This window comes from Dermatophagoides farinae, chromosome 3 (assembly GCF_024713945.1).
Source record: "Dermatophagoides farinae isolate YC_2012a chromosome 3, ASM2471394v1, whole genome shotgun sequence".
NCBI lineage: Eukaryota > Metazoa > Arthropoda > Arachnida > Sarcoptiformes > Pyroglyphidae > Dermatophagoides > Dermatophagoides farinae.
This window is the reverse complement of record NC_134679.1, coordinates 504,955-522,125: the sequence shown is the minus strand read 5'-3', so window position 1 is coordinate 522,125 and position 17,171 is coordinate 504,955. Positions and strand designations below refer to the sequence as shown.

General features: G+C 30.2%; 2 protein-coding genes across 2 annotated transcripts; both read right to left on the bottom strand.

Moving 5' to 3' along the window:
* Window positions 1-163: 163 nt before the first annotated feature.
* Window positions 164-11,457, bottom strand: LOC124498227 (cell adhesion molecule DSCAM). The gene is made up of 9 exons (XM_047061953.2): window positions 10,206-11,457; window positions 9,715-10,146; window positions 7,087-7,275; window positions 6,859-7,002; window positions 5,777-6,788; window positions 2,427-2,503; window positions 2,267-2,362; window positions 1,961-2,194; window positions 164-1,877 (listed from the first exon to the last, which is right to left on the bottom strand). The coding sequence occupies exons 1-9, from the start codon at window positions 10,264-10,266 to the stop codon at window positions 865-867; spliced, it is 3,258 nt and encodes a 1,085-aa protein (XP_046917909.2). The 5' UTR covers window positions 10,267-11,457; the 3' UTR covers window positions 164-864.
* A 3,620-nt stretch (window positions 11,458-15,077) lies between these two features.
* Window positions 15,078-16,896, bottom strand: LOC124498521 (uncharacterized). Its single transcript, XM_047062281.2, has 2 exons — window positions 16,127-16,896; window positions 15,078-16,064 (listed from the first exon to the last, which is right to left on the bottom strand). The coding sequence occupies exons 1-2, from the start codon at window positions 16,619-16,621 to the stop codon at window positions 15,234-15,236; spliced, it is 1,326 nt and encodes a 441-aa protein (XP_046918237.2). The 5' UTR covers window positions 16,622-16,896; the 3' UTR covers window positions 15,078-15,233.
* Window positions 16,897-17,171: the final 275 nt, after the last annotated feature.

The window sequence follows — 17,171 nt, the reverse complement described above, 5'->3', positions numbered from 1 at the left end:
AAACACAAACACAGACACACACACACACATGTACACTCACCCAAGTTGAAAAAAGGTTAATTTTTAACAAGAGTTGAAAAATGGCTAATTAATTGATTGATTTTTTTTCTATTGACCAACGTCCCCCGACGCCCACATACATACAGATGATGGAAACATTATATTTTTCAACCAGAATATATTATAATAATAAATTGTAATTCACAAGAAAAAGAGAAAATTCAGAATTTCAGAATTTTTACACATATGATAAATATATGAGATGATGATGGTTTTTGTTGGAATTATATGAAAATGAAAATTCATTCAATCGAAAAACAATGAAATGATGAATGCATGAATGATGATGAATCAATGATTTTTTGATTTGTGTGTGTGTGTGATAACAGAAACAATTTTTTTTTTTTTTTGGCAAAATTTCGTTGAAATTGTTGTATTTACAAACATCGTTGTTGTTGTTGTTGCTAGCCTCACATACACACACACACGCACGAATATTTTGTTGATGTTGTTTTTTTTTACTTTTGCAATAAATTAATTGATTAATTAAATTTTGGATTCTAATTAATTGATTTTTAGATGATGAATGTGGAAATGTAAATTGTAATCGAAAAAAAAGTGAAAGAAATTTGTTCAATTTATGATTTTTTTCTCAGATGTAGATAATATAAAATCACAGAAATTTTTGAAAGATGACAAAAACAATTGGATTTTTACTGATTTAATGATTCAATTCGTTTGTCGTTTGAATGTGAGTGTGTGTGTGTGTGTGTTTGTGAATAATGAGCATTGATCACAGCAAAAAAAGAAATGGCTTTGTTGTTATTGGTTTTAATTGCGTTTTTGTTTTCTGTATTCTGTGTTCTAGACACGTGAAAAGAAACGAAAATCATCATATGAATCAGAATTATTCGTATCGGATGTTGCTGCAGATGATTGTGTATGATGTACATCGACGTGATGACAGAATATATTGTTGTTGTTGTTGTTGTTCTGAGAAGTATTTGGCTTGGCATTGTTTAATGGTGATGATTTAAATATTGCACCAGGTAGTGGCGGTGGTGGTGGTGGAAATGATGGTGATTTTGTGGAATTATTACTACTATTAGTCAGCTGATGCTGTGATTGATTTGCTGCTGATGTAAAACTTTGCATTGGTGTTGATTGAAATTGACCATTTTTTTGAAATGGTAATGTTTCATATGCGCTTGAATCAATATCGACAATTGCTTCATCTTCTTCAGGTATTGGTGATTGTTGTTGTGCCCATACAACGCCAGTTGGTATCATCGACGACGACGACGATGATGATTGTTGAGGTGGTGGCCTTGATAATAATAAACGTCCTTTATCAGATGAACTATCGGAATATCGAAACGATAAGCTACTTTCTTCAGATACTAAACTTTGTGTACAAGAATTATCACGTAATCCAATACCGCTTGAATTCAATGATGATGGTGTTATAGAAGTATTGAACATTTTACCAACACCACTACTACTTGTATGTCCAGGTGAAATATATTGAAAACGTTTTCCAGGTCCAACAGCTAATGTGCCAACATGAACATTGGAACAGCCATTTCCTGGAGCAGAAACCGAAGCAGCAGCATTATATAATTTCATTTGTTGATTACGATCATCGATACGAATATAGACATAGGCTCCAACACAAGCGATGACAATGACAACGATAGCAATGGCTATTGGTATAATAAAACCGATACGGAAATAAGGAGGCACTTGTTGTTGTTGTTGATGATTATACGTAGCTAATGTTGGCATAAATGCGGCTGTCGGTATAGCCGCTACAGCATGATAAGGTTGTTGTGGTTGTGATTCTATTTGATTCGAATTGAGCATATTGACTAATGGTACTAAATAATCATCGTTTTTGGAAGAAAAAATAAATAAATAAATTCAATTTTCGAGAATATTCACAACAAAAAAAAATAATTACCTTCACCACCGGTGCGTATTGTCAACATATCACTTGGTTCAGAAATGGAATTTTTATCTTGGCCAATTGAACGAAGATATAATTGATACACGGTACCACGTTGCAGACCATTCAGCTGATAATTGTAATATTTATCATCATCATCATCATTATCGGTGGTGGTTAATTTCGATTTAGCCAATTCCAATTCCATCCATTTATTTTTCTTTTCTTCTTTATAGCCAATCATATAATCTATTCATTTCATTTCAAAAACAAAATCAATCATAAATTGTTTCGAATGAATTTGTAAAAAAAAATTCTTACGACTTATATCATCATCAACAGAATCTTTATTCCATTTAAGTAATGCAGAATTTTCTTTTGTTTCCACTAATATCAATGTCGGTTTTGGTGGTGGATCTATATATATGAGAAAAAAAAATCATCAGCAAATTAAATAAAAAATGAAAAGCCAAACCATTACCTTTAGCTGCTGTGGTGGCAAATATTTCATGTGAACTAGGTCCTTCACCTACATCGTTGAAACATTTTAAAATGATTCTGTATGAAAATTGAGAGAAAAAAAATCAAAAAATTAATAAATTTGAAATTGATGATCGAAACAATCGATACATATGCACACTGCGCCAATGTTTATTTTGTAATGAAAAAAAAACATTTTCATCATCATATGTGCATTACATATACTTATTATTTAATATAAACATTTTGGAAGCAAAAAAAAAGCTTTTTACAAAATAAATAAAAACGACAACATATGGATGTTGCTAAATAACCATCATCATCATCATCATCATCAATGAAAATCCTTGGAGATTTTCTCTGTGTCTTTTCTTTGTGAATCACATAAATCAAACAAACCAACACATATATTATAAAGAATCGACGAATTCGAGAATATGAAATCATTAATAATGACAATGATAAATGGATTCTACAGATGTTATTGAAATGTAAATGTAAATTTATTTGAATCCAAAATTTATTCTGCAATTTTTAATCAAAATTCTCAATCATACTAAGATTTAAACTCTATAATTATTGGTGGAAAGGATCGAATTTCCGAAAAAAAAATGTTCCTTTCTTACTATATACGATTCTTGTCATGTCAGCAAAAAAAAAAAAAATGAAAATGAGTAGTTCTAATTACACAGATATAACCAATGAATGAATGAATCAAAACTGTTCTGATTTAAAATTGAAAGCATCATCGTCATCAGGAATTTTTCCATTTTTTTCCTTTATGAATATTAATGATAAACACTGGAAGGGAAATGCTCTTTAATGAATGTGTGTGTGTCATTTTCTTCCTAAATAGGAATAAAAGAATTTTTTTCATTTTGTGAATGGACCGTTTTTTTTTCATTGAAATTTATGAATTTAAATTACACATTCGTTTTGTTCATAGATTCTCTAGACACAATCTTTATCTGAATATCAAAAAAAAAAAAAAAATTTTCTCACACCCGGAACATTGGAATCGTGGAAAATTGAACAATTCAACATTCACAGTGAATATAATTGGCTAAAAACGAAAAAATCGAATCTCTCTCTCTCTCTCTCTCTGTGTGTGTGTGTCTGGTTAGATTTATAATTTTTTTTTTTTTTTTTTTTTGGTATTCCATGAAACAAACAAACCGGAAATTTAGACAAAGAATATTTTTACATTAATTTATTGGTAGTATGATTAATTTCCGTGTGTAATGATGATAATGGAAAATAAAAATAATTCTCTGAATTTCTTCTGAATTGATCAACTGGAAATTTTTTTTTATCATTGGCCCAATGGCAACAGACACACACACACACAAAACTTTTACATTCATTGAAAATGTATGTGTATACTATGGCATTGCATATATAAATTTATTTTGCAGCTATAGACCCATGTTCCAGGAAATAAATATATATATCTCCCTCGTTCTATATATTAGAATTCCAAGCATCCCAAATAAACAAACTTTTCGTGTCATTCGTGGTCGTCGATAGTTGTATAGGCTCATATCAAAAATAATAGATAGACATGAAGGCAACAACAATGCAATGACTGAAAATTAGGATGACACACACACAAGTTCAGCGTCCAGAATCTAGAGAATTGCTTTTTTGTGTGTGTGTATGTGGCTGTCATTGGGTGTGTGTGTGTGTGTGTGTATTGATCCAGAATCGTGCGCCAAAACACACAAAAATTCTTTTTCTTTTGACTCAACACAACAATGGTGCCATTTTTCAACAACAGGAAAAAAATTGAAATGACGGGAATGAAAAAAAAAACTGAAATTCGTGTTTGAAACCCACAAAAAAAAGTATTTCTTTCGTTTTATTTTCTGGCACTTGGTTGGTGTTGGTGATGAAGCTCATTATCATCATCATCATCATCATCATCAAGGCCTTTGCACCATCATTCATGTACCTTGTACTTAAATATTAAAGATGATTTTTTCGTTTCAACAAAATAGTTTGGTTCACACATGCACACACACACAAGCAATCAAAATAATGATGATGATGATGATGATTTCACTGGGATTTTGGGCAATTTTTTTTCTCTCGTTATACCAACACCATCGTCATAATTGGATGAATTTAGGAAATGAAAAAAAAAATTTCAATGTTTTTTTGTACCTGAAGCAGTTCGAACTATAATAATGATGATGTGCTTTTTTTCTATACCCTATAATTGAATAATGAAAATAATAAAAGAATGGCTATTTATATAAAAAAAAAGAATTAGGTCAAACTTCAAACTTTTTTTCTATCAGCTTTGAAAAATAAAGTGACAGAAAGTGTAGAAAAAAAACACCCAGTTAATTCTGGTCAATCTGAAATGGCCAGGAACATAATAAATGTTCCCGGCTATCCAGACAGTAAACTTTATGTTGTTTTTTGCTGTTGTTGTTTAGGTTGGGTGGATAGATTGGGACAACAGAATCAACAAAACGTGCCGCCGATTCAATGATAAAGATATAACCCGAATGTGTTTTTTTTTGTATTGTTTCTGAAACAAAAACGTATAGATTTATTTTGTTGTCATAAAATTTTTTCATATCAAAATATCAAGTCGAGAACAGGAGAAAAAAAACTTGACTTGAAGAAAAAAAAACTCTTGAACGAATGAATCGATCGATAGATCGATAAGATTCAATGAGAATCATATATAATAAAGATATCGGATCGATAATCGAAAATATTGGGCTTTCTTTTCAAATTTTTTCAAAAAAAATTGTCGGCATAGATCATCTTCAAAACTTGGGAAAAAAAGCTAACAGAATTTTGCCGGTTTTATAATAACATGGGTAAAAGGAAAATTCAATTTCGATTTTCCATCATCATCATCATCATCAACAACCAAAATCCAGAACCTCAGGAAACACAATTGTATGTTTCGAACCGTATATGATTTATATAAATGAATTTATTGTATGTTTCGATTCGAAATTCAGGAAAAAAAATTCAGCGAGAAAAAAAATCTTATTCAATTTAGACAAACTTCATATTGGCATATTTAGTGAACTAAAGTAATGGATTTTTTTTTACCCTGAAGAAAAAAAAACATTTTCACCGAATTGAAGAATATATCAAACTCATTCTTCATCATCATTGAATCAATATTTAAAAATAGAAAAGTTCAATTGCCCTTATTGTGTGTCCAGTTATGATCAAATATGAACTTTGTAAATACGTTACACCCTAAATGAATGAATGTTTTTTTTCTCATTTCCTCAAATTCAAACCATCATTTGTCAAACATTTTCAGATTTTGAAATCCTAAATCCTCCCGTTAGACAAAAAAAAACAATGGATGAAACATACCCATATAATGAAGCTTTATTCAATCCGGTCAAGATGTATTCTTCTTGATAATTATCTTCAGCCATACCATTGAATTCAATTTGTTTATATGCACGTTGTTGTTGTTGTTGTTGTGGTTGTTGATCATCAACGTTTGTGGTAATCAAACGATAACCAAGATAATAACCTTTTAAACGACCATTCCAATTACTTTTTGGTGGTGCTTTCCATCGTATAAACAATGCTTGTGTACCCTGTGGTTCAACATGAATATCGATCGGTGAAGCAGCGGGTGATTCTTGTTCAGTTTGAAAACGTAATAATTGTGATGATGGTCCATGTCCGAATTGATTCACTGCAATCACTCGTACAGCATATGATGTACCGGGTGTAAGATTTTTTATCAAATAAACATTATTCGTGGATGGCAATTCAATTTCATGCAAACGATAACCAGATGAAATCATCGTAGAATTTGGCAGTCGAATTTCTTTCCAATATTGCAACAGATATTGTGTGATTGGTGAATTACCAATCGATTCGGGTGATAACCAACTAATAGATGCTTCACTAGTCCATATTTGATTCAATTGCAGTTGACGAACCGTAGCTGGAACATCCTGTACAAACAAATTGATACGGCGCATATCTTCACCATAATCATTCCATGCCCGACAACCATATTGACCATTATCCATTGAATTTACAGAATTAATATGTAATTCGAATAATGTTCGATTATTATTAACAAAAGGCATTGATTTCAATGACAATGATGATGATGATGATTCTATGGCAGAATTTTCCTGATCAAAATTTGAATCAAAATTCTTTTCCAATGCCGTATAACGTGGAAATGAATATGCATCAGGAATATAATCCAAATTCAATGGTTCAAATTCACCACTTTGTGGCTGTTGTTTCATCCATTCAATATGAATAGGTTTTGCACCAAATGTTTCACAAATTAATTTAGCTGTTTCGGCACGTTTCACTTCTATTTGATCTGATTTTGTTTTAAAATATGCTGGAACTATAAATGAATGAAAAACATGAAATTCAAACAACAACAACAACAACGATTCGTGTAAACTTTTAATTACCATTGACTGTAATCGTGAATTGATGACTTATAGTCAAACGATTATGTGGATTTTCCGCCACACATTCATAGAGGCCAGCATCTTCAATACGGATATCGGTTAAATGTAATTGTTCACCACTTGATATTTGTTCACGTCTAGCATCTAGTTTTTTTTGTGTTTGTGTGTGTGTGTGAAATTTATTTTATTTTCTTTTAATTAACTACATCCAATACAATTTATATTTACCTGGAATGGCCATATTACTATTTGGTATTGCTAGTGATGATGATGATCCAATATCCAATAATAAACGATTCCATTTAATCACCGGTTTAATATGTCCTTGCATTGGTGTTGTGGCACGACATTTAATAATTGTTGATTGTTTTAAACCTAGCGATATATCTCGTGGTTTTTCCAAAAAACTTGGTGGTTCTATTTTATTTTCCACAAAAAAAAATAGATTGAAAAAAAACATGTAACAATTTACATCGGTTATTCAAGCTGCACGTGATATCAACAAAAAAAACAAGCTCAACGTAAAAAGTCAATCTAGCATGAATTTTTTTGTTTTTTTTTCAGCACACCATTCCCTAAACGACAAAAAAAAACTTTTCATTTAAATAAATAAATGATCGTTTGTCTGTTGTCAACGACGATGGTCAACATATTCATACACACACGTACAAGGAGGCCAAATAATGACAAGCAATATATAAACAAAGAAAGAAAAACGATCATTGCGTGCATCCTGTCTATCATTCATAACGATTTCCGTTCATAAAGTGATCTTCTTCTTCTTCTTAACACATACACACACACGCACACATTAGACACATATTGAAAACCGAAAACATAATGAAATTCAATGAATTGAAATAATGATTATTAGTAAAAAAAAACGATCAAGGCAATGACACACAAAAAATGGAGTCAAAAAGTTCAACTTAATCGATTGTTGTTGTTGTCGCTGTGTGTGGGTGTTGTTCGTAAAAAAAATAAAAATGATAATTATGAAACAACAACAAATGGCTGCAATTAATTAATTGCAAATCATTATAAATAAAAAAAAAGAAGAAAATATTCGTAAATGAATTCTGTAGAAAAAATTCTGATGTTGCTATGATAATAATTAAAAAAACAGAATGAATCGACCGACAATCGATAGATATTCTTTTTTTCCGATTAATTTATCATTGTTCTAAATATAAAAAAAATGTTTGAACAAACTAATTAACCTATATATGGATAAATGGAGTCAGAACATGAAATTCTAATTTTCTACACACACACATACCGCCCCTTCCAAAAAAAATGTCTGGAACATGATGATTTTTTCTTTGCGAAACATTATTAACATTTTACCAGGAAAAAAAACAACAAAATCTGGAACAATCGTATCGAGTTAATCAATTATGGTAACATGTCAATGACAACAACAAATTCCGTTTTTTTTCATCTCCTCATCAATAACCTTTCTTTTTCATTTATGGATGGTTCATGATCCAGAGCAAAAAAAAAAACGACAAGAAAATCCATCACCACTTAAAATCATCAGCAACTGCCACAAGATCAGAAAAAAAATCAAGTTGAAAGGTCAAATGTTTAAGATTATTTAATTTGAAAACACACACACACACACAGAGAAAATTCATCACTAATCATCATTCATGTCTAAATATACAAATGGAAAATATGCCACGCGACTATCATCTGGCAAAAACAAAAACAAAACAAAAAAAAAGTATCGATTCCATCTCATTTTCAATTTATTTTCATTATTTGCTTGATTGACTGGCTGCTGCTACTGCTGTTTTGAAGTTTGTTTGTTTGTTTGTTTGTTTGCAAATTACAACTAACAACAACAAACAAAACAAAATACAGAAACTCAATGTTGGTTGTAATAAGTATTCAATTCCATTCTATAAAAGCTTAACAGCTGTCTAAACAATTTGGATTTTGTATTTTTTTTTCGTGTCGTTTCGTTACAAATAAATATATACCATATATTAATAAAACCAAATTGAAAATGATGATTTTTTTCTGGCTGGCAATACCCAAGACAACCAAGAAAGAAACAAAAAAAAAATCAATCTATTGTTATGGAATGAAGAAAAAGATTATTGAAAGAATAATGAAGAATCTAATAAGAAGAAAAAAAAGAAAAATCTGGATCCATAGGGACTATTAGCCACAGCTAGGACAATTGTGAAACGATATATTTTATCGTATACACACACAGAGAGAGAAACAGAGGAATTAAACTTTTCGAAAAAAATTTTTTTCTTGTTTCTCAGAAACCTAAGAGATTTTTTTTGTTGTTGTTATTATCCTGCTATTAGGATAGGATAGAATCGTTAAACAAATGATGAAAATTCTGAATTCTCAATTTTGTTTCTTCTTTTTCATTTTCATTTTTTTTGTTATTGCCTACCACTTTTTCCAGATGAAAAAAAAAATGCAAATGGCCAATTATCATGCAAAGTAAAGTTAAGCTGAATGAAAACAAGACGAAACAAAACAAATGCAAATTGAAAAGAAGAAGAAGAAGAAGAAAAAATTAGGACAAAAGACACGACAAGTAGAGAAAAAAAAAGTTCATTGAATTCATTTAAAAAAGTTTGTTGTTTGTCATTTGCATTAGAATCATCGTTTAGATGCTATGATCACATTCCATTGACTAACAAAAAAAAAAGAAAAAAATTCTAAAATTAGAATATATTCTTCGAGTAGTGTGTGTGTGCATTTCACTTTGAAAATGTAAATTTTCAACTTCCAAAAAAGAAAATTCAAAGACAAATTTGTAAACCAATCAAGATATGAAGATGAAGATTAGAGAAAAAGAAAAAAGATTAACAAACGAAACAAACAAACCTTGTACAATCAACATTGAACTATGTTGATCTGAACCATAACTATTTGATACAAGACAGGAATAATTTCCCATATCACGATTACGATCAACACGATAAATGGCTAATGATGAATAATCATGAAATGTTTGTATATCAACATGATTTGTCATTGTAGCCAATGTGGGCGACGATGATGATGATGATGTAAAAGAATTTTGTTGTTGAAACAACGATGTAGATGTAGATGATAATGGTTGGCCATTTTTAAGCCATTGAAATGATAATGGTTGACTACCATCGATTAATTGACAGAAAACACGAACAGTTTGGCCATCCAAAATGTTTGGTTCAAAATTGAATGATTTTAATCGTGGTTTTGTACCACCAACACCGCCGCCGCCACCACCACCACCACTGGATGATCCATCTATTGTGCCTGGATATGGAATGGCTACAATATGAAATTAGAATTAAAATGAGAATTAAAAAAACAATGATGATGATGATTACCATTTGAATGTGATGAAAATAACAATATGAAAAACCAAATAAAAATAGTGGCAGTAAACATGATGAATCAATGATGAATTGATGATGACCAATCAAAATGAATGAATGAAAAAACCATCTGGTCGAAATTTAATTCATAAATATTGCTGAATTGAACAATGATAATCATCGAGTGAAAATTTTCGTTTTCCTTTTTTGTCAAGTTTTTTTTGCTTTTCAGAGAAATTTTCAACAATCACAACACAACACAACACAAAAAAAACATCAACAATAAAAATTTTCAATTCAATGTTCAGAGAACTGTGTAGCTGTATCGTTTTTTTTTGCTGGCATCAATTGATAATTCATCGATTATCATCTGAGAAATTGATATCTCATTGCAATGCAATGAGTGGTTGAGTTTTTTTGTTTGTTTGTTTGTTTGTTTGAAAGAATGAGAAATTGAGATCGATTGAAATTCGATATTTATCTTTCTTTCTTTCTTTCGTCGTCGTCGTTGTTGATGATTTGATATTTGAATTAAATTTGGATCAATAAATGACATACATTGTTTATAGTGACATGATAATGGACACACAAATAAACAAAACAAAAATTTGATCATCAAGGCAAACGCCCTTACAAACAAATTGGTGCCAAAACACAACACAACACAACAGTGGATGAGAAAAAAAAATCAATAATTATAAAGATGTCAAACGAAAAAAAAAATTGGCAGACAAAAATAATCAATGATCATCATCATGTTGATCATCATCATTATTGTCAACATCAAAACAACAACAACAACATAATTGAAACACAATTTTTTTTCTTTTTTTTTCCAAGATGGTCTTAGATTAGTCGTTTATGTTCTCGATGAACAGATGTTTTTTATTTGGCCGATCCAAGAGAATGAAAACGAACGAAGTAGTCTTGACTTGAGAAGGTCACCACCACCACACACACCAGACCATCGATGTCGACCTTCGTGTTTAAGATGATGACCAATACGGACCACTATTTCTAATTCGTCATTGAAATTGGCTATTGGCTAATTCACCTGGACCAATAAACAGAAAAAAACGAATATTTTTGCTTGTGTTTTGTTCATGCTTGTGTGCGTGTGTGTGTGTGATGAATGATGAATATTCGACTGTTCCATTTGGAACAAACATTTGAATACAAACACATAGAAAACACGGATGACAATGGAAGATCTTCACCAAACAATACAGAATGGCCAAATGAATGAATATACGCACACTTACAGCAATTTCGTATATATAAAAAATACAAAGACTTGATGATGCTGGTTATTATTATGTTTCGCAAGCGCATTCAACTTTTTTTTTTTTTTTTTTTTGGTTTTCAACATACCCACCACCACCACCACCATCACCACCAGTACAAGTTGACAAGATATATAGTAAGATAAAACCAGACGAGACTATGGTAGTGGTTATGTTCGGTTGTTTGTTTGTTTGTTCGAATAATAAGTGGTCCAGAAAAATGAACGAAAAATCTTTCATGATACAAAAAAAAAAAAAAAATACAAGTTTCATTCTCACACGTATTGAATAAATGTGAAAATTTTCATTTTGTGCAATAGAATCAAAAAAAATGATTCTTGAAAATTTCAGGACATTGGGAATTTATATGAAAAAAAGGGTGTCGATTTGATTGTCTCACGAGATGTTCAGATCCATAAAATTGTGCGTCGAATCCGTTTACTGGAACAAACAAACAAACAAACAAACAAACAAAAATCAATGAATTTTCAATCCTTTAAATACTAAACATACACACCATTCAATTCAGTAATGCCCAATTTTCAATCTATAGAATGTGTTGCATTTAAATTGCAATTTGATGACTCATATATACTCACTACTACAACATTATTCTGATGTGTTATTTTGTTTTTTCAAAAAAAAAACTGGAAATAAATTATTTTTTTGTTGTTTGTATACAATTTCAAATTTTTTTTAATTCAATACAGCCATCTATTGGCAATGATTGAAAATATAAATTTGTTTAACCCACTAATGCCCATCATCCTATATATATAGGACAGGGGTGGCGAACGTGCGCCCCCTGTTCAATAGAGCTCTGTGGGAAATTGGCACGCGTGCCAATTGGTTCGCCATCCCTGATATAGGATATTTACTTGAAGATGAATAATTTCAAAACTATTCATTCAATTTTTATAAAATTAAAAGCGTTTTATTCACGTTTATTTAGCTTCAAAATGATATATAACTCATCTGTATTATCTTTATCTAAGTACAGTTAATTTGATCTTGATTGTCGAAAAGTCGGATTTTCTGAATGACTAGAATTCAAAGTGTTGTAAGACCATTTTATAATCCGAAAATGATAACAATTTATATTAGAAAAATGTAAAATGATCTTTAAATAACATTTTTAATTATGAGTTATCAAATTAAAATTAGATCTAATTACCGCAATGATGATTTTCCGGTGATCCTATATATAGGATCATGGGCATTCAAAGTACTAAAACATCAACTTCTGTTATTATTGAAACCTATGTATTACATCGTAGTATCTCTTGTTTTCTATGTAGGACTAGCATATTTTTCCAAACAAAAATCTGGTTAATCTATTTATCAGTGTTTCTCAACCATAGGGTCACCATCAATACAAGACAAGACAATCAATACAAGATTATTACAGAAATTCCGGATATTTCCGGACTAAATCCAGACGTATGGTAACCCTAAGAATTTCTATGCCAAATTGTTAGAGTGCTATTCTTTTTATTAGTGAGAGAAACAAATTATTCAAACTCCACACCAGCAATAAGAATCGCATTTTATTCTGAATCTGGCCATTGAAGATCGACAAAGAAAGGGAAAAATTAGATTATAGTTTTGATAAGAAAAATGAACTGTTTCTTGTAGGTTGAAAAGATAATAAAACAGTATATGTTATTTCGAACAAGAGGATTATTCCGAACACAGAATTGACGAACTGCTGGCCAACGAACTGAAATCTATGTATGGAAGTAAGGTGACCACAGTGCTAATTGTATTGATGCGGGATGGTTTGGTCACAAGATACTTCAAAAAGGCCTGGGGTTTACAGAGAAAATCCAAGCGTATATCCAGGGTCAGGTGTTGAAGAGGACCATGAATAGCTCCCAGGAATAAACATGATAAAATAAACTGAATGTGTATTGGACCAAACTCAAAAAACATGACCATCAAACAACCAAAGTTGATTGAGGATTATTTGAGTAATATGGGATATGTTGTTTAGTAAAATATTTCTAATTACCATTTATCAATAAAATCGAGGAAGTAGTATTTTTTGCTATTCACTAATTCAATCGATTTAACCAGTCATTCACCAATTCATACATTTTATTGTATTGTAGACCCAAGAGAAAAAAAATTTCTTGAATATAAAAGGTCAATTTCAAAAATTTATTTATCATTGGACTCATTTTCAAAATTAAAAATCTTGGTCGACCAAGACATTTTAGCCTCAGTGATGAATTATTAAATACAGGGAATCATTTCATCATCAAGATACAAGATCACAAACAATGGACATGCCATGTTTGTAAAAAAAATCACCGTATCAATGGATCTTGTACAATAAAAGTTTCGGCTTAAATGATTTTAAATAATATCATAGTAAATTATAAAATAAATACACTACAAATTGATGTATTTTTAATTTGTAAAATGATTTCGAAGAGAAAAACCGAATATATCAATTGTATTTGATAAAATAACAATAATATCCAATATATCCAATATATGCAATTTTTGTTGTCTTTTTTTTTCATTGATTCATTCACAATGGTGCTGTTGTTGTGGAGGTATATTTTCCTACATGTGTTTGTCTGTTGTGTTTAAAATGAAATTATTGGTTAATTTTTATTGGATTTTTTTAGACGATTACCTTGTCTTCATGTGTTTCATATAAAATGTATTGATAAATGGTTGAAACAAAATAAAAAATGTCCAATATGTCGAATATCGATTGCCATCGATTATGAGAAAATTTTTTCATTATTAAATTCAGGAATCAGTATTGAACAATGTTTAAATCAACAGGAATCATCACTTGGTTCAAATATAGCAAGTTTTTTACAAGATTTTACCGATCTACAACAATTGGTTTATGATTAAATCATAATAATGGAATGGCACGGCATTCATTATTTAATTATGGCCAGATTTCTTCAAATAATAATTGTTACACAACAAATTGTAATCTTTAATTCTGAAAATTGAACAATAAAATTATAAATTATAATAATGATTAAAATAGATTTCATACCAAATGTTGGTATATCTTTAAAAATTACACAGGAACAAAAATCAAATTGATCACAACACAAGCACAAATCATTTGTACAGAAAGTTCGATAACATGTGCTTTTTTAAATTCATTGAATGGATTTTCACTCTTCATTTCCTGCTTGATTCACAGACAACGTACGGTTACAAATAATGATAATAATAACAATAACAACAGAAACAATAATGATCAACAACAAACGGCTTCAACAAATAATAAATAATGTTGTTGATGGTATGGTAAACGATAATAATAATAACAACATGATCAATGATAATAATCGAAACATTTGAATCCATTTTAATGATTCGATTGATTGGTTGATTATATTTCAATTCTATCATCATCGTCGAATCGAGTTGTTTTATATTTTTTAATTGTTACGTTGTATATTATTTGTATTTGTAAAAGGATTTCGAAGAGAAAAACCGAATATATCAATTGTATTTGATAAAATAACAATAATATCCAATATATGCAATTTTTGTTGTCTGTGTGCCCATCATCCTATATATAGGATGGAAGTTCAAAGTTCAATTTCTCGGAATATAAAAATTTTAAAAATAAATAAATGTCATATTTATTACTTGTAGCCATCAAATTTCTATAATTGATAACTTTTTTTCAAAAAAAAAAATTGGGCATTAATGGGTTAATTTAATTTTTTTTTTGTTTCCAAAAATTTCATATTTATAAAAAAAAAAAAAAAAATCAAACCACTAATGGATAAGCAATTTCTGTATTGATACCGCACATATTTTTACCACGTGCAATACGAAAATAGCCCTGTTGTTCACCCCATGTTTTACCCCAGGAATTTTTCAATATCCATGAATCCGGTGTATAACCAACCAATAATACAGCATGATTAACACGCATTGAACATGTATCATCATCAATGATACCGCCACGATAATTTCTTGATAATCTATCAGCATTAACACCAATATAAAGTGGACCATATGATACTAATGTATTTCTAATATCATCATCGGTAAGATATTCAGATGAATATTGATTTGAATAACGTATTTCACTTCGAACACAATAACCACGAATACCTGCCAATGGTGGTGGTGCATGTAAACAACCATTACCATCTTTAGCTTGATAAGGCATAACTTGTCCCGAAGTTAAACCATGATGGCGAACAAAATCAAATGATAACGTTGATGTTCCACCGTGGCAACCATTACTACGTGCACAGCTAATCAATTCTTGTTCACTCAGATTAATTTGATCTTTTGTCATATTACTATGAATAAGATAAGCTGATTCAATCGATCCAACAGTGGCGAATGCCCAACAACTACCACATTCACCTTGATTTTTAACATCGGTAACAACATTCTTATCACGCCAATCAAATGATTCCGGTAAATTATCGACAAAACGAACGCATTCAGGATTTGAGCCATCCAACGCTGTTGATTGTGTTGATGGCCGAATCATGCCATTATACCAAAGATAATATAATGTCGTTACTGGCGTATAAATTTCATCCGTTAAAAGTCCTTGCATATTTTTCATATAGCCATCATTCTAATTGAACACATTGAAAATCAATCAATGGAATGAATTCCAAAATTAAAAAAAAATCTTACCTTATCAGAAAGTTCTGTAAAACCAAATTTCATCGAGTTTTCATCTGATTGATGTTGTCTTCTATTCTCGAATATCATACACAGATTGATAATTTCACGTGTTGATAATAATAATGCACGTATTGAATCGGCAGAAATATCATTGTGAGGAAATGCTTGATAATAAAATTTAACAACATCACTAAATGGACGATTTTTATTGAAAATATTCATAAATGTTGTTTGATTACTTTGATGATGATCATGTACTTCAAATGCATAACAACCAGTTATATTTTCTAATGGCCTAGTAAAATCATCAATCGCAGTTGGTACTAAATCACCAATCGTACGATTCATGTGCATTAATTGTAATACAACATCAATTTCTTTCCATAATTGTTCAATAGGTAGATTTTGATGTAGATCAATTAAATCACTTGTTGATTGTTTGATATTTGTGGATAACAATAATATTACGGGCAAAATGAAAATCATTTTCATTTTCATTATCATCAATGTGCTGATGCTGAAGGTGCGCGTTTTTTTTCAAATTTCAAAGATGAAAATTTTTTTTTTTTTTTCATCAAGAATCTTTTATATATAACCTGTGTGTGTGTGCTTGTGCATATGGATTATTGAAAAACCGAAAAATTTCATTCTTGACATCTATAGCTCTTGACACCAATTTTTTTTTTTGATGGTGATATCCTCTGGATGAGATGTAGATGGATCCGATTAGACATGATGGAATGAAAAAGGGCAAAAAAAACTGCTGTCAAAATTGTTCACATTTGTTTTTCAAAATTGACAATTTCAGTTTGTGGTATGGTAATCAGATGTTTAATTCAGAAATGAACAATTGTGGTGGTGGTGGTGACAGATCAAGGTTGACAAACTATGCGTGTGCATAATTAATTACATTTATTTCGATTGTTTTTTTTTTTTGATTGAAAATTTATTATTTCGAAATTTTTTTTTTAAAAAAAATGTCAAAAATTCTATGAAAATTTTCGTGTATTTTTTGAAATTTTTTTTTATTGGCGAAATGGCAGATGAATGTATT